Source organism: Delphinapterus leucas, chromosome 4 (assembly GCF_059928025.1).
Source record: "Delphinapterus leucas isolate spDelLeu-1000000601 "Yukka" chromosome 4, BTC_Dleu_Yukka2, whole genome shotgun sequence".
Taxonomy (NCBI): Eukaryota; Metazoa; Chordata; class Mammalia; order Artiodactyla; family Monodontidae; genus Delphinapterus; species Delphinapterus leucas.
In genome coordinates, this window is record NC_143132.1 from 65,430,935 (window position 1) to 65,455,165 (window position 24,231).

At 42.4% G+C, this 24,231-nt stretch overlaps 1 protein-coding gene across 2 annotated transcripts in view; it reads right to left on the minus strand.

Annotated features, from left to right (window-relative positions):
* The window catches only part of B4GALT4 (beta-1,4-galactosyltransferase 4), a 33,538-nt gene extending 18,290 nt beyond the window's left edge, over positions 1–15,248 (minus strand). For both annotated transcript variants that reach the window (XM_022559004.2, XM_089910568.1), the window contains exons 1-3: positions 15,144–15,248; positions 4,738–5,136; positions 1,347–1,579 (exon numbers count right to left, since the gene is read on the minus strand). In XM_022559004.2, the coding sequence (XP_022414712.1) occupies positions 1,347–1,579; positions 4,738–4,990 (486 nt within the window). In that variant the 5' untranslated portion in view covers positions 4,991–5,136; positions 15,144–15,248. The remainder of the gene's footprint in view (positions 1–1,346; positions 1,580–4,737; positions 5,137–15,143) is intronic.
* Between the last annotated feature and the right edge of the window lie 8,983 nt (positions 15,249–24,231).

Consider the following 24,231-nt stretch of genomic DNA (forward strand, 5'->3'; position numbering starts at 1 on the left):
AGAACTCTGAATGACTAACAATGTTAAAAACAAAAATAATGATAAACCAATATAACAGTTAAATTTTGTTTCAAATCCTCACAAAATGGGGATAGATGTAATACATACACACACATTAATTTTTAAGACCCCCAGTTTATTATAAAGTATACATTGCAGAACAGCATCCTCTGATCTGTCAAAAGTTTTCCTAAAACAAATATTACCAGTTATAACCAATATTAGGCATATAGTTAATGATATTACTTGCATTCGGAGCATTTGTAAGGATTTGAGGGGGAATTATTTGGATGGCCCAGGACAATTCTGAAAAGATAGCCATGTATAGTTGTTGATGTCTTATTTTTCTTTCAATAAATGTTAATAACAGATAGAGGCACCTTAAATCACCCACTCCACTTAGAGCTAAACTCTTCAAAGCAGGCTACACTAATACTTACCGTGTTCCTACTAAATCATGCTTTTGGAAGCCAAAAAAGTGAATCATAAAAGTGAAAACTAGTGGCGTCCCTGGTGGCGCAGTGGTTAAGAATCCGCCTGCCAATGCAGGGGACATGGGTTTGATCCCTGGTCCAGGAAGATCCCACATGCCGCGGAGCAACTAAGCCCATGCGCCACAACTCCTGAGCCTGTGCTCTAGAGCCCGTGAGCCACAACTACTGAGCCCGCGTGCTGCAACTACTGAAGCCCTCACGCCTAGAGCCCGTGCTCCGCAATGAGAAGCCACCGCAACAAGAAGCCCACGCACCGCAACGAAAGAGTAGCCCCCGCTCGCTGCAACTAGAGAAAGCCTGCGCACAGCAACGAAGACCCAACACAGCCAAAAATAAATTAATTTATTTTAAAAAAAAAAGTGAAAACGAAACATAATGTTCTACATAATAGATAGTGGCAAAGTTAAAGGCAGAAAGGTGGAGACAGTCATAGAATTCCATGGCAGTTAACACACAGTAGTCAACTCCTCTGTCTAGATCCCCATTGAATAGCCAGGCTCAATAATAAAGCACAGTTCCAACATCTCATTGTGTAGTGTATAGCAAATGCAGAAGGCAATGTAAGGTCAGTCCCAGGGAAATATCTTTGGGCTTCACTGTCTGCAATGGAAGGGCTCACAAAAGAAAACAGGCTTCCTCCAGAGGATCACTTAAGAGCCAGTAAAATTTCCCAGCACTTATCCCATTATTCCACACTCTGGAACAAGAAGTGCCTTTACTACTTTCAAGGATAAATGAGATAAGAGACCTCACCTTTGATGACAGTTTGATGCCCTTTTACCCAAGACAGACGAAGCGCCTCACAGAGAGGAGGGTGTGGCGGGCAGAGGCCTGGTCTGCCCACACACTCACCTGGTGGATGACATAGATGCCATACTCCAGCTGCTGCCTCTGCAAGAAGGGGTGAAGGTGTTCTAGCAGGTACAGCAGGTGCTTCTCTCTGTGCCGGTGAGGGATGAGGATGGCGACCCGCTGCAAAGCCCTGCATTCCTCAGGGTGATACCGGCCTCTGTGCACCTTGGGGTTTTCTGCCTGTACTTCTTCCAGAGTGAGATCTGGTTTGAAAACGAGCTTGTTCTGGCCTTCTACAATAAAAACAGGACACAGGAACTAATATGAACAAGCTCGTCAAAGGCTGACAGGCTTACAGGAGCTAGTACATGTCACACACTTTGTGCTAGTTGTCTGGCACACAAGGAGCACTACTGTAAAGCCTCATTTGGTCACAAACTATAACCACAGAATCTATGACTCAGGTTATTGGCTGCAAAAACAGGCAAATGACATATAAGACCATTCTCTTGTGCTGGGTAACCAGTCCTGGCTCTATGATTCATCCGTAAGTAGAAAATACACTCTGTTCTGAGGACACTGGTGAAGAGCAGAGGTCAGGGGTAGACTGAGCAACTTCAAATTTGCTCTAACCTCTTTTCCTTCTCAAAATTCCAAAGGGGGAAAAAAAAAAGGAAGCCTCACCCATGGAATGAATGAATGAATCAATCCAACTTTTTTTGTTGTCATAAAAAAAAAAATTCCAAAGGAGGGTGAAGTCTCTTAAAGATCAAGAGCATTCCATGGAATCAAGCTCACGGACAAGGCCCTTTTCCCCAAGGTCCTTCCCTAAGCTCTTGAGAGCTATTCTAACTCCCTGAAACTAAAGCAGCGAAAGGAAATAGAAACTAGCCTCCCTCCCTAACTCAGCAGTAACAGGTATGGGCAACACCGCAAGAATCCTCCCATTGTTCCACGTGGCGAAATCCCCAATGGGGCATTGCTCAGTGAGTCTGGACACAGCCTGACTGGATGAAACCCAAGACCATCCATGGTAACCAATCTCGTGCAAGGCTTTAAAGATAAGGCTGAAGCCACTGACCCTCGCCTCAGACCCGATGAACTGGGAATACTGACTGGTAGGAGAGGAGGCAGAGCTCTGGTTAGGGAACACGCTTTTTACAGCTCGGGACCTCCCTGGCGTCCAGTGGGTTAGGACTCCGCGCTTCCATTGCAGCGGGCACGGGTTCCATCCCTGGTCGGGGAACGAAGACCCCACATGCCACGCAGCGTGGCCGAAAAAAAACAAGAAAAACTCCACCTATACTGTTCAAGGTACTTGCAAACTGAGCTATCTTCTTCTGGAGCAAAGCAGTCACCCACCTTTCCGATGTATGTCACTGTGCCTTGCTTCATGTGACCATCTCCTACCCTGGCCATGGCTGCTTAGACCAGGCTCTACTGTCCACAGCATGGCTGACAGACTCTGCCCAACAGCACCAAGAGCAAATAACTGACCTACAAGAGCCTTTCCACAAGGGTCTACACACAAGACATAGAGTCAGCAGGCAGTAATCCCTACAAACAGTAAGGAAAGGAGTTACAAGGAAAGGCAAGCTACCAGAGCTGCTGGGAGACGATGGGATGGCTGTAGAGATGTCTTCCTGTGTAGCCTGTCCATAAACCCCATCATCTGAATTAACCTGACCATGTCTCTGCTCTCGGCCCCGGAAAGAGCCCCATGCAACAGGTCTGATGTAAATCAGTCCCCTTGCTCACTCCCTCACTGTAGTAGCTTATTATGTGCCCAATCTTTGGGTGCCTGCTTCCACTCACTCTAGCAGTCTCCCTTACCGCCCCCGTCATATTTTCTCAAGTTTTATTCCTCCTTGGGTCACTAATGGCCCATCTTAATTTGTCGCTACTTATGTCGCCCTCTGGATCCATACTCAGTACCGTGTCACTGCCCATCTGTTTTCATGAATGCATCTGTTGCTTAAGTATGTTGAGAGAATTCTGAACAAGGGGGATGATACAGTCAGATATGCATTTCAGTAACTCATTTTGCTATCTCAACTTGTGTAATCTGTGAGCAGAACAATTTCCCTTGAACAATCCGGAATAATGTTTTGGCTTTTCCATGACTGAGTACAGAGAAGCAGCATGCCAGTATGATCACACTACAAGTCTGTGATGCAATCAGGAAAAAGGATCTGCAGGTTTTGTGCCGCTAAAAGCAAGAAGCCTCTGAAGAGCCCTAGACTGCCCCCCAGGGAGCTAATTAAGTGTATGCAGAGAGCCACCTCTGTAGGACCAGGGAGGAGCTCTGGACTTCATAGAGCTGGAAAGGATCACCGTGCCTTCATCCCGCCTGCATACTGTCTCCAGGGGAAGAAGGGCAAATGTGTAAACAATACACTGACTAGCACAACAACAAAATGTGTAAACAATACACTGACCAGCACAACAACAGAAACAAAGGTGGAGGAGCACCCAGGGAGCCTAAGATTAACTCTGGGGCAGTCCCAGAAACCTTTCTGGGAGAGAAGTGATCTAAACTAGATTTCTGATGACTAGACAGGAATCCGCCAGACACACACGGGCTGAGGAAAGGCATTCTGGAAAGACACTCCAAGGATTATCTGGAGAACTCTAAGCGCTTCGATGTTCTGGAGAATCAGAGGTCTGACAGAACCTTTGTGGGTTACATAGAATATCGCTGTGGAGTTTTTCCTAATTAACGTGCTCCCAAAGACCAACTTCTTATTCATTTAAATTGAAAGGCAAGATGTCAAAGGAGAATCAAAACATACAACATATTTAAGAAATAAACACAGAAATAAACTAAGACAACACTGAAAACATAATATCCTGTCCCTCGACTCCATACGGTGGACCAGGGGGATGTTAATAGATATGCCATGAGTGGAAGCTTGGATGTGCTGTCATTTCCCTGCAGATGCCAGGAGAACATGCCCAGGTTAGCCCGCTGGTCCCAGGAGGATGAGAAACACTGGGAGCAGAGCCACCGGCCTGGGTCAATCGACCCCCAGCTCATCACACATGCCTATCGACATGCCTGCTGAGACTTCTGCAGCTGGAGGATCAAATTGGGCATGTTCACGTAATAAATACTATCTGTCAGCAATACAAATACAGCTCACAAACATAATGTTGAGCAACAGAAGCCAGACACAATAGAGTACATAGTGTATGTTTCCAATTATGTGCAGTTCAAAAAAATCTAATGGATGGAATATAAGCTTAGAGTATGGGTCGTGACTCAAAGAAGCATCTCTGGGGTTCTGGGAAGATTCCATTTCTTAATTTACATACTGGTTCCACTGGTATGTTCATTTTGTGAAACTTAAGTGAGCTGCACACTTCTGATTTTTGTACTTTTCTGTACATTTGTTATATTCAAATAAAAAGTGTATGTACTACTTGTTAAAAAGAAAAAATAAATACTTACTGAGGTGTGGAGACACAGAAGAGCAGTTGTTAAGGTCTGCTTTTTTCACAGAGGCTTCCTCTGTCACAGTTCCTTTCTTCCCCAAAACTACACCCTTGTTCAAACTAGCCATGAGATCCTTTGCTTTAGAAATCTCTTGAATAGCACCCACAAAGTAGTTACTGGTGGCCCACCCAACCACCGTCAGGCATAAAGTAAAGAGCAACAGTAATCGGAATTTATAGGAAAGGTGGAGAGTCACGTTGAAGCTCATGTCTTTTATTATGCGAGCAGTAGGTATCTCTCGGCCTCACTGCAGGCAGGAAGCTTCAAGTTCAGCTTTTCCAATCTGATTGCAAACCTGATGACAACTGACAGTGCAATGCCTGCTTCTGCTTGGTAGTTCCGCTCCAGCAATCCCTAAAATGCAATCACAAAGACATGCTGTTTCAGATGGAAATCCTATCCTGAAATTATTCACATCAGCACAAACTGAACACCTATCCCCAACTGATTAACAGTAGTGGGAGTTCTCCAACGAGAGTTTAGAGATCAGAAAACCAGAGATTTTGGATGTAGAAGGATCCAACCATCTATATACCACAGGAGTTCTCTCTGGGTTCTCACCCCAGCTGTCATTCACCCCAGAAGAAAAGCCATTTCCAGATGCTGCACCGGTGGAGAAAGCAAAGAAGAGACGGTCAATGCCTCCTCAGTTCTGAGCTGGCACAGCCCAAAATACAGTCCTAATGGTTCCCTTTCTTAGTTGCCCCTTCCTGGCACAGCTTTAAGAGAAGGTGAACTCTTGTTCTAGGGCATATTTTGATCCAAAGAGAAAATAAGGGAAAAGACAAAAGCTCTTCTCCCTCTGTAAGAGCTGGAAAAACATGTTCCTTGAAACAGAGGATGAAAAATCAAGGATTTTTCAGTTATCAATGTTATCGTCACAATGAGACATTGGCACAGGGCACATCCCAGGAGGTTGGGGAGACGGCAAGGAACACAAAAGGATGCCAACACAGGAGGCCAAGTATCTGTAAGAATAACAGAACTACAGCACAGTGTTTAAGATCTGGGGTTTGGGTTTAGACAGAAACTATGAAACCTCGAGCCCATCACTTCACTGAGCCTTGGTCTCCTTACCTGTAAAACGGGGATAAAAATTGTACCTTCCTAGAGAAGTTACTGAGGGACTGGATGACCTAATATATTAATACGTAAAGTGTTAGCCCACCTCCTGATGCACAGTAAGCACCCACTAAGTGGGGACCATCACTGTTGTGATCGTTATATTATTTTACTTTACATTAAATGACTCTAGACTAGGGATGACCTACAGGCAGACACACTGGTGGCTGCTGGAATCACCACTCTACTGTACTGTATTTCTGTCAGGTGATGGGTTGTTATTTTGATTTCATACTTCAATTGCATGTAGTGGGATAGTATGAATTCACCTGCGAGAGGTGGCTATGGTCTTAGTTCCTGAAAAATCCAGTTTCTGAGGCCACATAGCTGAGGGCCCTCCCTGGACCATGGTAAATGCACTAAGATGATGAAGGCTACTTCTCAAGGCCCCACATCCTCTCTGCATTACCAAAACCACGTCTCTCCTCAAATTCTAAACGTGTTATCAGAAGAGTGCAGAAAATGCTAAAGCCAGGACACAGAATCTCCACAGCAAACATATCCTCAATTAAATGGACAGAATGGAGACCAAAATATATTCTGTGCCAAAATAACACAAAAACACGTATGATTAAATATTAAGTAACAAAAACAGAAAATAAATTCTTGCATATGATTACCACTAAAATTATAGAGTTAAGAAAACTCTATAAAGAAATATTACCAAAAGCTAGCAATAATTCTGTTAGGAGTATGGGATTAGCCAGGGGTGCTTTTTACCCTTTTCTTTCATTTTTGTAAAAGTATGACACACTTTTGTCCTTTTGTAATGAAAACAAAGTTGATTTTTTACATGAGATGTGAGGGACTTCCCTGGTGGTCCAGTGGATAAGCCTCCGTGCTCCCAATGCAGGGGGCCCGGGTTCCATCCCTGGTCAGGGAACTAGATCCTGTATGCTGCAACTAAGGATTCCACAGGCCACAACGAGGATCCCCACGTGCCTCAACAAAGAGCCCGCACTGCATGCAGCAACTAAGACCTGGCACAGCCAAATAAATAAATAAATATTAAATAAATAAATAAATAAATAAATGAGACGTGGGGATGTGGTAATTTACTGTGAAAAAGAAAAACAAAACACTCACACTTCCCTGGTGGCGCAGTGGTTAAGAATCCGCCTGCCAATACAGGGGACACAGGTTCGAGCCCTGGTCCAGGAAGATCCCACATGCTGTGGAGCAACTAAGCCCGTGCGCCACAACTATGGAGCCCGTGTGCCAAGAGCCTGTGAGCCACAACTACTGACCCCAGACGCCTAGAGCCCGTTATCCACATCAAGAGAAGCCACCGTAATGAGAAGCCCACCACCACAACAATGAGTAGCCCCCCCTCGCTGCAACTAAAGAAAGCCCGCTGCAGTGAAGACCCAACACAACCAAAAATTAATCAATTAATTAATTAATTTTTTAAAAACACCCTCAGCAACTCTCAAGATAGCCTCTTACTTACTTAAGGGTAGTATTCCAAAATTTTAGCTCTACATGAGTTTGAGGGAAACCTAGAACGCATTTCTCTCTAGACACCATGTTATAAACGTAGGTTAGGTTCCTGGATCAAACCACAAGAGAGATGATTTGGCCCAGGAAGCAATTAAACAGTATGGCGTGTGTTTAGGGTCTTGCTTAGGGTCTTTAGGCCTTGCTTAGGGGCTTGCTGAAGGCAGTAATAACTAATTAGAAGATTAATCGCTAATAAAAAGAGTGATCTATTTGTGCATTTACTCTGTGCCATGCACTGGGGCTAAACCACTTGTATTAACTTACTTAATTCTCATCTCAACTTTGTGAGGTAAGAATTATTAGTCTCCTCATTTTATAGAGGAGAAAATGAAGGTTGAGAGATTACGGAACTTGCCTGAGCTCACACAACTACTAAGTGGTAGAGCTGGGGTCTGAGCCCACGTGCTCAGCTCCAAAGCCTGGGCTTCTGCCACATCCTTCACATGGATGTTTCAGTCTCTTTCCTCCCCTTGGTACCTGGGTGTGCCCGGCACAAACCCTTGAAACATGCAGCCTTCTACCTGTCTCTTCCTGTCCCTTTCCTTGAGACTGTCTCTGAAATGGTTTCCTGGAGGTCTGTTTTCTTCCCTCCAGGTAACAGTAAGTCTGCAGTTTTCTGGAGCCAGACTACCTCTTGCAGACTTAATTGCAGGAGGCTTAAATGCTAGGATTGGCAACAGTTTTTGATAAAATCTCAGTCTTGGAAAAGTTAGACAGGGAACATTGTTTTCCTAAGAGCTGCTTATAGAGGGATAATGTTTCAAGAGAGATCTGCCCGGCCTGCTTATCAGATTGAAGGCAAACACTCTCCCCATGTTTCCATTTCCCCAGCTATAAAATGATTTTTAAAAATTAGCTTAATTTACAACATGGCTGTAAGAATTTAATGAGATGACACAGCAAACACACCTAGTACATTCCCAAGGATATAATAAATGTTGATTCTGATTACCAATATGATTCATGCTCAAATTTTATCAGCATGCTAACCAAGATGTTATCTCTGGAATTACATATTGAAATACATATTGAATAATTTTATTTTCTATTTCTCTGTAATTTCCTCTTTTCCTTTCAATGAGTATATACCACTCTTATAATTAAAAAATAATAATAATGATTTTTTAAAGAGAGCTCTTTTTAGGGCAGGTCACTCCTCGTTGGTGTTTGGGAAAACATCATCAGATTGGACTTCTTTGTAAAAACATTTAAATAAATGAGAGACCCTGAACTCTTCCTAAAAAGAATTTTCTCTTTCAGTCAAGGCTGTCTTAAGGCGACAGGGGAATCATGGTTATAGAGAACAAATTCAGGTAACATGAAAGAAGTTATTTTAGGGCAAGACTCACCACCCTTTTCCTTTCCAGCTCTGCCCTAGGGTTAGTTCAAAATGATGATGTTCTCATAATTTTGTTTTTCCTCCTCTCAATTCAACCAGTCTTTTCTGAGCACCTGCTATTTTCAGGCATAGTGCTAGGCACCAAGGGAATTAAGGTATAGTCCTTGCACTCAGAGTTTATTTCAGTCCTTCCTTAGATTGTAATGTCTGCAATTTGCTTTCAAATACGCCAGCTCCAACCCTGAAAATGGGGGAAATAGTTGAAATAAAATTGGCAAAATACTGAAAAGTACTGAGCAAGGTGATAGGTATCTGAGAGTTCATTTTCTTTTTCACTCTACTTTTTTGTATACTTGAAATTTTCCATAAACAAAAATCTAGCATGGAAGACAAGTTATAACAAAGGGTATATCAGCATGAATGCCAAGTATCATTCTCATTCTCAGAGAATGTCTATATGCACACATTTTTACACCACCATGGGAGGTCAGGGGAGGACACCAGGTGTCACTCCATAAATATTCACTAAGCACCTAGTACCAAGGAGAAAGAATGTGGTCTTCATTCAGCAGCCAAGAGCACTAAAATCAGCATTTCAATGTCTCTAAATCCATCTGGTAATCCTGCAGACACTGGATGTCTCATAGTGGGCAAGATGTGGCCCCAGGCACACGGTCCTATTCCCTTGGGCCTCTCTGGGGTAGCACCAATAAAAAGGCTGATATTTTGCTACTCCTTTTACTCCTGCAGAGCTCCTGAGAGCTGACTATTTGCAATCACATTGTCCTACCTTCCGTGGACCTCTGGTATTCATTCTCCCAATTATAGTTCCTTTACCTGGCTTCTGAGTGATCACTGCCCAGACCCTAAAGAAGCAATGGTTCTGTGAAAATTAATAAATGGAAACCTCACTGAAGTGGAACTGGGAGGCCAGAAGGGGAGATACAGATCACATCAATACAGATCCCAATAGGAAGAGACCCACCTTGCATCTTTGGCAGGAAGTGACCCCACTTTACTACCACCAGCAGGAGGAAGAAGCTCTTCTCTTTGCCCGGCAACACCTCAGCCAATGACAGACTGTCACAACTCAGTCAATGAAAAGCCACTATATTTCGATCTCCTAGTTTCCTCCAATGGACTTTTTGTTTATGACAGAGCCTCCCAATTTCCCCTTCTCCTCTATAAAAAAGTTTCTTTTCCTTTGCTTTACTGGACTTGCATGTGGTTTGCCATAGTTGCATGCCCCAAATTGCAATTCTTTGCTGCTCCAGAATAAACCCATTTTGCTTGTAAAATAACTGGCTGTTTTATTGTTTTAGGTTAACAGTTCCCTGGGCAGGGGGCAAGGGTGGGATAGAAATGATGACAGCCATTTACGTGTACAGGTCATTTAAACTCAGACTGAGTTCCTAATGACCAAAACTGGAAGCATTTGAGCAAGAAGATAATGATGGCATTGTATTTTAACCCACAGAATAAAATGAATAGCCATGAGTCCATACTGATATAAATGATCAAATAAATAAATGGGAAAGGGCAGCTCTTTCTTACACTAAACTTCCAACCAATAAGGAAGCAGGAAATGGGGGGTAAAATCACCATTAGGCAAACACCACTGTAAATAATTGTTGCAGACGAGATCCACCAATGGGTGCTAAAATTAGTAGGTAAAAATTTGAGTTTAAACAGCTTGCATAGTCTCAAAGTATCTCCCCTCAAATAATTATTAGCTACAAAGGGAAAGTCAGTAACTTTATAGTGAAGAAACCTAGCAGATATCACCTTAACCAAGTGATGAAGGTTAATATCAACAGTGATGAGACCTATCAACCTCATGAATCAGTGATGTATTGCTCTCTACAAAATAACTAATCAGTACTTTTCTACAGAATAACTTCATTCTACAAAATAACTAACTGGGACTCTTCAAAAGGGTCAAAATAATGAAAAACAAGGCAAAACTGAGGAATTATCTCAGATTGGAGGAGACTAAGGAGAAATAACTAAATGCAAGGTAAGATCCTTGACAGCCAGTGGAAACAGAAAAAAATTCATTAGCAGGAAAGCTGATGAAATTCAAATAAAGTCTATAGTTTAGTTAATAGTATTGATAACTGAACAATGGTTATGTAAGGGGCTAATATTAGGGGAAGTTGAGTGAATTCTCTGTACAATATTTGCAACTTTTCCCTAAGTCTAAAATTAATTAAAATTAAAAGTTAAAAGAAAAAGTCGAAGACTGTGTATAATCCAAGTCAACATACAGCAGTAAAATTAACTTACTTCTCAAAGAGAATCACTGTTTTTTGTACTCCTAGTGCCTCAAACTGACCTGACACATAGTAGGTGCTAAATGTGGTAAATAATGAATGACTTTCTAGGATATACTAGTTTAAACACACAAGGACACACAATAATCCCAGCTTACTACTAAAATAAATGTGACATGGTATAAAAGGAGAAAAAATAAAGACTAATAAAGAAGGGGAAAAATTAACTGGTATAAAATTCCATTTGGGGAAGATTTTTTAAATTGAAAAAGGCTCATATACACTACCAAATGTAAAATCGATAGCTAGTGGGAAGCAGCCGCATAGCACAGGGAGGTCAGCTGGTGCTTTGTGACCACCCAGAGGGGTGGGATAGGGAGGTTGGGAGGGAGACGCAAGAGGGAGGAGATATGGGGATATATGTGTATGTATAGCTGATTCACTTTGTTATACAGCAGAAACTAACACACCATTGTAAAGCAATTATACTCCAATAAAGATGTTTAAAAAGAAAAAGCCTCACCCCCATGCTAGCTCCCTTCGGTCTACTAATACCAACGCTCTCTTAAGGACAGAGGGCCCCACCTCTAATAAATGGCCCTTTCCCTTAGTCATGCCCACCACCTTTTGCTTCTCAGTCATTGAGTTTCCAAAAGCAGTACTCCTCTCTTCTGACTCTGGGAGGAGTTGCTGTCTAGTCTGCCACTTCCTCCCTGAACCCACAGAGCACACCAGGGCCGTGTCCCTGCCTCTGGGCAAGAGCTGCCTGCAGGTCCTACATCAACTGTTTTACAACAAGGGCTGGCATGAAACAGGAAACATGAAATCAATTTAACAAGCAAGGGACTGAAATTGTTTTATTTAGTCTTTGTTATGCAGCATGAAAGAATTCCTAAGAATTTCCAATGGGGGATTTTAATGGAGGCTCGTTGTGTACTTATGTGCCATTCTCAGCTATCCCAGGGAATCCTGTAGTGGGGTCACTTGCAGTTCCCTTTCTGCAGTTATTAGAGGCACATCAATGAGAAGGCTTGAGAAGGTCTGAAGGTCTGAGGTAATGGAGAAAACAAGGGCTTTGAAGTCACAAAGAGCTGAGTACAAATCTGGTTACCAGATGCATGAATGGCTTTGGGGAAGTGACCTAAATTTGATTCCGTTTTGCCATTTATTTTAAAAACATTTTTCAAAGTGTGGTTCCAAGAGTGCCTATATCAAAGACAGAGGGAAATTTGTTAAAAATGTAGATTCCTGGGCCCTACTCCAGAGCTAATGGGTCAGAACAACTGGGCCTGGGACTCAGGAAAATGAATTTTTAACAAGCTCCCCAGTTGAGTCTTATACGCATTAAAGTTTGAGAACCACTGAAATAAGAGATCGGACCTGTAATGCAACAGATCCCTCAGAAACATTCATTTTCCTTTGGGTGAGGAAAAGCAGTAAGAAGATATGTGAAAAGGAGATTTTAAAAATGCATTTGAATAGCTTTCAACTCCATCATTTAGAAACTTATTCTAAGAAATAATCAGAGAGGTAGACGATATTCAAACCAACATTACTAAAATAACCAAAAATTCAAAAGATTCAAAATGTTAACAATAGGGAACTGATTTAATTAATTACAATACCTACATATAATGGAGCACATGCTTTCCTTAAAAATGGTGCTTAAAAACTACATGGGGGGGGCTTCCCTGGTGGCACAGTGGTTGAGAGTCCACCTGCCAATGCAGGGGACACGGGTTTGTGCCCCGGTCGGGGAAGATCCCACATGCCGCAGATCGGCTGGGCCCCGTGAGCCATGGCCGCTGAGCCTGTGCTTCCGGAGCCTGCGCTCCACAACGGGAGAGGCCACAATAGTGAGAGGCCCGCGTATCGCAAAAAAAAAAAAAAAAAAAAAAAAAGAGAAGAACACCACCACTAACTTGCTTTGAATGTTTCCACTTAGAATTAAAGATCTTCAAAGAAATGGTTAGTTCTCAAGTCTTGCAAGCATCTCTGGAAAAAACACACATTATTATTAGCTCATTTTAAAGTAGATACTAAATACTTATCCTATAAAGTGGCCCACAGAATATACTAAGTGGCCCATAAAATATACTAAGAGAGTTAGTTTTATTGCCCCCTCCAAGACCGTGTAGTCAAACAGTTCAGTACTTCTCTTTAACCGACATTTTTAATCAGATTAAAAATGCACACTGAAGGGAAGCAAAATATGCCACACCAAAATATGCCACTTTGGCATACTGATTACTTTGAATTAAAGTTACTTAAGAAACAGCCAGTACAAGGACACTTTCACCCTCTTTTCTCCCCCTGAAAGCAGGAAATAAATCTCCCATGTGAAAGGTACCTTTTCTATACCAGGAGGGAACCAGGATCAGGCATCCTTATTATCAGAGATAAGAATTCAAGGTAGAGGGACTTCCCTGGTGGCACAGTGATTAAGAATCCGCCTGCCAAGGCAGGGACATGGGTTGGATCCCTGGTCAGGGAAGATCCCACATGCCATGGAGCAACTAAGCCCGTGCACCACAACTACTGACCCCGTGTGCCACAACTACTGAAGCCCACATGCTTAGAGCCGGTGCTCCACAACCAGAGAAGCCATCGCAATGAGAAGCCCACGCACGGCAACGAAGAGTAGCCTCTGCGGGCCACAACTAGAGAAAGCCTGCGCGCAGCAACGAAGATCCAATGCAGCCAAAATATAAATTTAAAAAAAAAAGAATTCAAGGTGGAAAGCACTGTATCAACTAGAGAAAGCCCGCGCACAGCAACGAAGTTGTCTTGCCAATTCTTCACGTATGTATTGTTTCTTTGTCTAAAAGATATAAAAACTGCCTACTTTGGTTACTTCCTGAGCCTCATATTTTTATGGGATCCCAATGGTATGAAATTTAATGTTTCTCTCCTGTTAATCTGTTTTATGTCAATTCAACTTAATTATTAGACCAGCCAAGGAACCTAGAAGGGGCAAGAAGAAAAATTTTTCTCCCCTACAACACAAACAGGCACATGAACATTTTGCAATTTCATGGAGTTTAAAGGCCAACCCTGCTCTAGAAGATAAAATTCCAAAAAGATAAACTATGGTCCTATTAAGCATTATCTCCTCCCCCAGAGACACAGTAAAGCACTCTGGCCCACCAGGCCAGCCCAGGTGCCTAGGATAGCCCTGGGCCCCTCTTTTTAAGCCCACTTTCTCAGCCTGGACCCTGAATCTTATTTATCTCTAACCAAGACTCCTTGACTTTCTTGCATCCTCAATGTTATTGTCCTTTCTTAACAGAAATTTAGAAATTATAAAAAAACAAACAAACAACAGCCTCAACCCTCAAATTTGTCTTCTTCCTACTCCCTTTCGTCACCAAACGGCTGGAGAGGTCTCCCTGTGCTCCGGCCGCCTCCACACCCTCATCCCTCACCCACTCTTGAACACTCTGCAACCCCGGCACACGCCCACCCTGTTGATAACTGCTCTCCTGAGCCTACCAACCCAAAGGCCTTTTCTCAGTCCCAATACTCATGGACTTTTCTGTTTTCTTCAAACCTAGAGTTAGCCCTTATCTAATGGAAGACCGAACACCAACAGATACGGATTGACAGGCAACGGATGGACGCAGAGCCAGACTAAGGGCAGGTATCTCAGGTACTTTAAAATCCTGTCGACCCTCACCACTCGTCGGCCCCTGAAGGTCCCAGGCGGGGATCAGCAATGGGTTTCCCAGTAGAAACGCTGGGGAAAGAAGGCTCCAAGGAGGAAGGGGCTTCTTCACGTTGATTCTCCCGGCAGGGAGAGAGGTGCTGGTGGCGACTCCAGAAACGCGACGCGGGGCCTCGGAGGCCGACCCCTGAATTCCCACCTGGCAGCATTTCGCCTGGGAGCGCCGCGGTGCCGCCCGCACCTGCGCTGGTGCCTCCCGCCGAGCTCGGCCTCCGCAGGCCCCCTGCCCGGCCCCACCGCCTGGGCGGAGGCAGAACGGCCCTCCAAGGCCCGGCCCGCGCCCGCCTTCGGCGCGGGGGACTGACCCGGCCCGCCGCCCGGGGATGCCCACACGGCGCCCGCTACCCTCCGTGCGGAATTGCGCTTCCCGGGCGCCGGCGGAGCGGAGGCCCCGCTAACTCACCCCTCACGCGGCCTCGACGAGCACCTCCCGGAGAAAAGGAAGGCGGTGAGAAGCGGCCGCAGGGACCGCCCCCGCCGCCCGGGAGGAGGCTCCGGCGCGCCGGCTCCGCCCCCCGCCCGCCCCGGGAGTCTCTTCGGCCGGGCCCGGGGGCGAGTCTGCGCGGTCCTCCACTAGACCCCCCGGACGCATTCCCCGCTCCCAGCTCCGCTACGGTCCCCCCGCCCGGCCACCCTCCCCGGGCGATGGAAGGAGCACCTGGAGGGAGAAGGACAGCTTGTCCTTTGGGTGATCTTAATAAATCCTTGTGCCAATACTGCGCTAGGGTCTGGGCGCTTCCCAAATTCCATCCTCGTAAGTACAAAGCTTTGGGAAGGAGGTAGGAACTTTCCCATTTTACGGAGTAGGAAACGGAGGCTTTAGAGGTTAATAAATTTACCTTACATTACCCTGACAGCTTTCAACTTTGTCAGCTGCACAATGTACCGAATTAACTGACTCCCATTTCACAGGACTACTGAGAATATTAACTGAACCAGTTGTGAGATGAGACATCCAAATTTCTTCAAAGATATTATTACAGAAAGCCAAGCAGAATCATATTTATACTAAAGATTAGAGTGAAAAATCAGAGTGGGTTCTGCTTAGGCAGGCAGGATAGAAGACTAGATTCTCCAAGACACCCTTCCACTCAATGGGGAAGTAAGAGAGTCTCCAAGAACCATCCCTACCCCAAAAGGAACAAACCATGGGAAGAACCAGTGCTGGGATGCTTAGACTCTAAGCAGGAGACCTGGGCTGAGGGCATACGGAAAGTCTCCGCAGACACTGATTTGGGACCGACATGAGAAGAGCCAAACCTGCGCCTTCCTCGTCAAGCCAAGGCTGCGGAAGAGCACTAAGGAGTTCCCAAGCCTCTTGTGCTCTGAGCAATGGAAACACACTTTAGAGGATGTATCCTCAATACACACTCCATAGGACTCAAACAAATTCAATTTTAAAAAACAATTTAAACAATTTTTAAAAAAATCACCAAGCACTGGAGGCCCACATGTAAGGACAGCCGGCAGAACTAATACCCAAGAGATTTAGACTCCCAAGGACATCAGATACTGGAATTGTCTGACACAGGATACAGGAAAGCTCTTTTTGAAATTTTTAAAGAAAAACAATATCCTAGAGGTTACTTACCAGTTACAAAGAGGATATACTACGCATTGGAGAAATCTGGCAGATAACACCTTAACCAAGTACTCAAAGTTAATTTCACCAATAGTTCAAACTGACATCACACATGAGGTGATGCTCTGAGGACATAACATCACCATTTTTGTATTCCTGCCAGAAATACATGACTAGAATTTAATCATGAGGAAACAGTCAGACAAGCCCAAATTAAAGGATATTCTACAAAACAATTGACCTGTACACTTCAAAAATGTCAATGTCATGAAAGACAAGGAAAGATGAGGAATGTTTCAGATTAAATGAGACTGAGGAGATTTGACATCAAAACTCCTGGACTGGGACTTCCCTGGTGGTCCAGTGGTAAAGAACCTGCCTTCCAATTTGGGGGGACGCCGGTTCGATCCCTGGTCAGGGAACTAAGATCCCATGTGCTGTGGGGCAACTAAGCCTGCGTGCCACAACTACTGAGCTTGTGTGCCTCAACTAGAGAGAAGCCCGCGAGCCACAAACTACAGAACCCACACGCCCTGGAGCCCGCGCCACAGCTAGAGAAGAGAAAACCTGCATGCCACAACTACAAACAAGCCCACGCGCCACAACGAAGAGCCCGCACCGCAACTAAGACCCGATGCAGCCAAAAATAAATAACATAAATAAACAATAAATAAATCTTTAAAAAAAACAAACTCTTGGGGGCTTCCCTGGTGGCGCAGTGGTTGAGAGTCCGTCTGCCGATGCAGGGGACACGGGTTCGTGCCCCGGTCTGGGAAGATCCCACATGCCGCGGAGCGGCTGGGCCCGTGAGCCATGGCCGCTAAAAAACTCCTGGGTTGGAAAAAATTTTGTTACAAGATATATTATTGAGACAATTGGAAATGAGTATGTACAACATGGTAGATTTAAAAAAGGAGTGTGGAAGTGAAGCTATGCCAGTTCTGAGCCCAGCCTTTTTTTTTTTTTTTTTGCGGTACGCAGGCCTCTCACCGGCGTGGCCTCTCCCGTCGCGGAGCACAGGCTCCGGACGCGCAGGCCCAGCGGCCATGGCGCACGGGCCCAGCTGCTCCGCGGCATGTGGGATCCTCCCAGACCGGGGCACGAACCCGCGTCCCCTGCATCGTTAGGCGGACTCTCAACCACTGCGCCACCAGGGAAGCCAAAGCCCAGCCTTTTAAAGGCAGTTTCTGCTTCCACTTTCACTCTCTCCCATGTGACAAAACAGTCACAGGCCAGCCCAGATTTAAAGGGAGGGGCAATATAGCCCCATTTCTCAGTGAGAGGACTGTCAAAGAATTTGAGGCTATTTTTAATCTACCATGCTGTACATACTCATTTCCAATTGTCTCGATAATATACCTCAAAACAACTTTTTTCCAATCTAAGACCACATATAAAGAAATCTCCTTAGTCTCTGTTATGGGCTGAATTGAATCTCCTCCAAATTCAGATGTTGAAGCCCTAACTCTCAGTACCTCAGAACTGACTATATTTGGAAATTTGGCCTTCAGAGAGGTCATTAAGTTAAAATAGGGTTTTTATGGTAGGCCATAATCCAACATGACCAGTGTCTTTATAAAGAAGAGGAGATTAGGACAGAGACAGCATAGACTGGGGATGACCATGGGAGAACACAGGAAGAAGGTGGCAACCCGCAAGCCAAAGAGAGAATCTTCAGAAGACACCAACCTGTCAACACCTTCATCTTAGACTTCCAGCCTCCAGAATTGTGAGAAAATACATTTCGGTTGTTTAATCCACCCAGTCTGTGGTATTTGTTATGGCAGCTCAAGCTAACTAAAACGGTCTCCATTAATCTGAAATAGTTTCTCATCTGTCCTTTTCTTTCATGACATTGACATTTTTGAAGTTTACAGACCAGTTGTTTTGTAGAATATTCCTTAATTTGGGCTTATCTGTTTCCTCATGATTGGATTCAAATTGTGCATTTTGGGCAGAAATATGATAAAGATGATATTATATCTGCAAACATCGCCTTATGTGTGATACCTATTTTTATTATTGGTGATCTCTAGAATCACTTTTTATTGGAACCCTGAGCCACCATGTAAGTAGCCCAGCTACCCTGATGCTACCATGCTATGAGGCAGCCCACACTGGCCATGTGAAGAAGCCAACAACCACTCAGATCCACCTCCAGCTGAGGCTTAGACATCATAAAGCAGAGATGAGCCCTCCCCACTGTGCCATATCTGAATTCCTGACCCACAGACTCATGTGATATAATAGTACTACATTTTTCTTTTCAACCTCTAAATTTTGGGGTCATTTGTCACATAGCAATAGATAATCAAAGCTGACCATATATTATATGATAATATTCTATCAATGTTAAATTCCTTGCATGTGATCCTTGTATTGTGGTTATATAGGAGAGTGACTTTATTCTTTTTTAAATTTATTTTATTGAAGTATAGTTGATTTACAATGTTGTGTTAATTTCTGCTGTACAGCAAAGTGATTATTATACATATATACATTCTTTTTCATATTTGTTCCATTATGGTTTATCACAGGATATTGAATATAGTTCCCTGTGCTACACAGTAGGACCTGTTGTTTATCAATTCTATATATAATAGCTTGCATCTGCTAATCCTGAACTCCCAATCCATCACTCCCCTCCCCCCTCCCCCTTGGTAACCACAAATCTGTTCTCTATGTCTGTGAGTCTGTTTCTGTTTCATAGGTAAGTTCATTTGTGTCATGTTTTTGATTCCACATATAAGTGATATCATATGGTATTTGTCCTTCTTTGAGATAAACAAAATGGATTAAGCTCTAGCTGGACTAGTCAGGAAAAAGAAAAAAGACTAAAATTCTCAATATCAGGAATTAGGGAGGTGACATCACCATGTATACTATAGGTATTAAAAGGATAAAAATAGATTTTTATGAATAACTTTATGCCAATAAATTTCACAACTTAGATAAAATCCCTTGAAAGACATAAATTACCACAGCTCCCACAGGAAGAAATAGATGAACTAAACACTTCTTTATCTGTTAAAGAAATTGAAACTGTACTTAAAAGCCTTCCCACATAGACATCTCAAGGCCCAGATAGCTAGTAAATTATAGAATTATAGAATTCACTAGCTAGAAGAAATAATATTAATTTTACACAAGATTAGAAATAATACACAAATTCTACACAAATTAGTATTTGTACTAATACCAATTTTACACAAAGAAGAAATAATACTAATTCTACACAAGATTGTCCAAAAATTTGAAGAGCAGGGAATACTAACTCATTTCATGAGGCCAACATTACCCTCATATCAAACCCAGACAAAAATATTACAACAAATGAAACAACAGATGAATATCTCAAATATACATAGAAGCAAAAATTCTAAACAAAATTTTAGCATACTAAATCCAACAGTATGAAAAGGATAATGCAACATGACCAAGAGGGGTGAGTTTATCCCAAGAATGCAGGATTGCTTTATGTTAAAAAATCAAACAGTAATTCACCATATTAGCAAACCAAAGGAGAAAAACCACATAATCACCTCAATAGATGCAAAATCTGCACTTGACAAAATCCCATAGCCATGACTGACAAAACATTCTTAGCAAACTAGGAATATGAAGGAACATCCTCAACCTGATAAAAGACATTTACAAAAATCTATAGCTAGCAACATGTTCAATGATGAAAGACAATGCTTTCTCACTAAAATCAGGAACAAGACAGGGATGTCTTCTGTCACTACTCACATTCAACATTGTATGTAGATACAAAAACCCTAAACATAATTTTAACAATCAAATTCAACAACATATAGAAAGAATACTACATCATAACCGAATGGGGTTCACAAATCAATCAACGTAATTCACTCAATCAATGTAATTCAAAAATCACTGTAATTCATCATATGAGCAAACTAAAAAGAAAAATCAGATGAAATAATATTTCTTAAAGAGTAATAAAATGAATCCAGATTGGAAGGAAGAAAAGAACTTTTTCGTAGATGACATGATTGTTTCTATAAAAATTCCAATGGAACATACAAAAATGCTACAAAAACTAATGAGTTTAGTGAGTTTGCAAGAAAAAGATGAATATTCAAAAATGAATTTCTGTATATTAGCAATGAACAATTGGAACTTGAAATATTAAAATACCACTTATAATAGCATAAAAAATATGAAAAACTTAGAGGCTAAATGTGACAAAAGATGTAAAAGGTCTTATACTGAAAATAACAAAGCATTGTAGAGAGAAATTCAAGAGACCTAAATGAAAAGAGATATATACTTTGCTTATGGGTCAGAAGACTCAATATTGTCAAGATGTCATTTCTCCCCAAATTGATCTGTACAGTCAATGCCTTTCCAATCAAAATTGCAGCAGATTGTTTTCCTTCAGAAGTTGAAAAGCTAATTCTAGAAATCATATGAAAATGCAAAGGACCTAGGATTCTGAAAAACAATTTTGAAAAGGAACAATTACAAACTCTAAGTAAAACCAAAAAAACAAAGTTTTTAAAAAGGGAGCATGGGGGACTTCCCTCGTGGTCCAGTGGTTAAGAATCCTCCTTCTAGTGCAGGGGACGCGGGTTTGATCCCTGGTGGGGGAACTAAGATCCCACATGTCTTGGGGCAACTAAGCCCGCACGCTCTAGAGCCCGCCCACCACAACTAGAGGAAAGCCCGGTGCACCGCAATGAGGAGCCCACGCACCGCAACAAAGGATCCCTCAAGCCGCAACGAAGATCCCGCGGTGGGCCGCTACTAAGAGCCGATGCAGCCAAGTAAATGAATAAATAAATGAATATTTTTTAAAAATAAGATTAAAAAATGGAGCATGAAATATGATATGAATTGAGCAAGTTATGTAGTATAAGAAAGAAGAATCTACTTGGCCTTGATGCTTGTTTCATTCTCCTTTGAATTGCTCAGATTTGGAGATATTGAATGTTAATCTTCTGAGCCAACCACTCAAAATTCTATAGTAAATTATATTTGCATAAGCACAAACTATGCTACAGAGTAACTTATTGATTTCAATTTTTAAACTCAATCAATAGATAAAATACAGAAAAATTAATAATACTTATAGAACAAAATGCAAATGCTATAAACCCTAACATTGTAAATGTAAGGGTAGAGAAGACAGAAATTGAGAGGTACAGAGATTGGGTGGAAGTGAGGGGAAGGGGAGAGGTGTAGAGTAATGTGAGGGGGCTATTTCTCTCTTGTTACCTAGTAGGGAATCAAGAGTCACTACCTATTCTTGATGGAGCAATAATTCAAAGGTTAAGCATGGTATTTAAATTTATAATGATAACCAAAAGATACATGGTAAATAATATCATTAACAGAGCGCATGAAGGGGAAAAGAAATGGAGAGATAGTTTCAATGAACTAGATTTATTATCATTCATAGCTTGGGGGTTAACAGACCTTGGATAAAGTATATAAATTAAGAAATAGTGATATAAGTATAGAGTTTATAATTATAGTGCTAACCATCAAAAGAATTAAAAACAAATTCTTACAGGTGGTTACCTTTGGGTGGTGAGACATGGGGGTGGGGGAGAGGTTTAAGGAATGAAGCAAGAAGCGTTTTTCTTTTTCCATTGAATACCATTCCATACCTTTTGAATTTTTTAACCAAGTGCATATATTGCTTTTATCATAGACAGTTCTTATACAATTTTATCATTTTAGTTTTGTTTAATTTTAGGTTTAAGGCACATGAGGAAATTATAATGTACCTATTTTTAAAGTTTTATGGTCTGAACACTTATGTTTTCCAGATAAACCTAAGACACTTCACAGCCTGTCTCCTCATGGGCTGATTTTAAAAAAACAAAACAAAACAGAAAAATGCTAACCCAATCCAAAAATAACAGAAAGACAAGTTAAATCTTTACTACAGTGTCATGAAAACATCAAAGGGGGACTCCACTCACAATACATTATAAAACCTTTTCAAATCTTCTTTCCCTGCCCCTCTCTCAATGTCTCACATCATATGGTAACTGCTCCCAAATCTCTCTCCTCTTCAAACTTCAACAAAACACCTCCCACGCTGACTCTAGTCTCCTTTACTCCCCTTTCTTTCTGGGCCTATTCTAAGTCTCTACTCGTTCAAATAGAAATCAACGTTCCCCTGATGTTCATTTCATCTTTTACCACAAGAGTCCTTCTTCTTAGTCAGGAGAAACTGGCATTATTATGATGCTATTTCTAAAAGAAAACCAAATTCTAATTTCCCCAAAATCTACCCCAAACAAATATTTGAGACATATCCTGCTGGAATTTAGTTACAAGCTAGAAGTTTCTCTACTGTAAGCATCTTAAAGATAGAAGTGGAGTTTTATTCATCTTTGTATTTGAGGAGACAACAACATGCTTCACACAGAGTAATGCTTTACACCAAATGCACATTTTACTGTTGAATTATACTTTGGAATAGCTTTTATGGAAAGTATAGGGAAAAGAAGAGGAAGAAAGCTAATGTTTACTGAGTATCTACTATGAGGCAGGCACACTATACCTTTATGGTGGTGATATATATTTCTACTTTCTCTTCTGGATCAGTAATTCTCAAACGGAAGCAAGAAAAGCAGATGCGGAGGAGTGCATGTGGGCTCTTGCTTTTCTTTTTGGAAGGTTTTTTTGTTTTGTTTCGTTTTGTTTTTAATTGAAGTATACTTGGTTTACAATATTGTGTTAGTTTCAGGTATACAGCAAAGTGATTTGGTTACACATGTGTATATATGTATATACCTATATAAGTACATGTAATTTGAAATGAACCTCCATGTGAGACTATTATTCCCCACTGTGTGTGCAAGCACACACGTAATAAAACATTCTCGTAACCCTGATTCATATAAACGAAGACACTTTTACAAATACTGATGTGTCCGAAATACCATTTGACCTTTAAGTGTCGAGGGTAGGGGAGGAAGATTATGAACCATTGATGGAAACTCTGTGTGTGTGTATGTGTGCTGTATGTGTATCTACAATGCATACACACTCACAAATGCCCACTAGAGGGCAAACGCACATCTCAGACGTTAACGATTACTGGGATGCCCCTTGTGGGCATTTTAATAATTCAAGCCAAATTCCTCTAAGGCGAAGGTATGATATACAGTTTAAGGTGTGTGCAAATTAACTTTGTGATGATGTTCTTACAAATAATTCCCAGGGAGAGAAGCTAAACTTACAGCTCCACAGTTTCTAGAATCTATTGTGACTTATTTTTCGTGCAAAACGTAGTATTAATACAGATAAATTCCCTTAATAGACCATCTGATTTCATATTTAGGCTTCAGAATGAACTAGTTGCGGGACTAAAGCAAGTGACAAGGCCAGGATTTGACCCCAAATAGTTCAACTTCAGAAACTAGGCATCAACCAGGATGCATCTCCACCTCTCAGTAAGGTGAGAGAGTAGGCAAGGAGGGATGCTGGTGCCCTTCCCCCTGGTTTGCCGCCTCCCTCTGTCCCTGTCCTGACCCCCACATCTCTGCCAGGCTTGGCCGACACTGCCTTGCTCCAAGTTCTTTAATGAATTCCCACTGCAGGATCAACTCCGGACTGGCACAAGCCAGCCATGCCACCAATCTCTCCCACACCCAACCATGCTGACACTTTCCACTCCCTGCACAAGTCCTGGTCTCACACACGTCTGTGTCCCTAGAAACGCTGTCCTTGTTTTTCTGAAAATCCTCTCCCCTATTATCTGCAGGAGAAATCGTCATGCTTCAAGCCTCCACCAGAGTCACCTCCTCTAGGATATCCCCTCGACTCAGCCAGGCAATCAGTCACTCCGACTCCAGGGCTCCCATCTGTCTCCTGATATTGCAGTTGCCAGTGTGCTTGGCTCTCTTGCCACTAGGGTGAGGGCTCC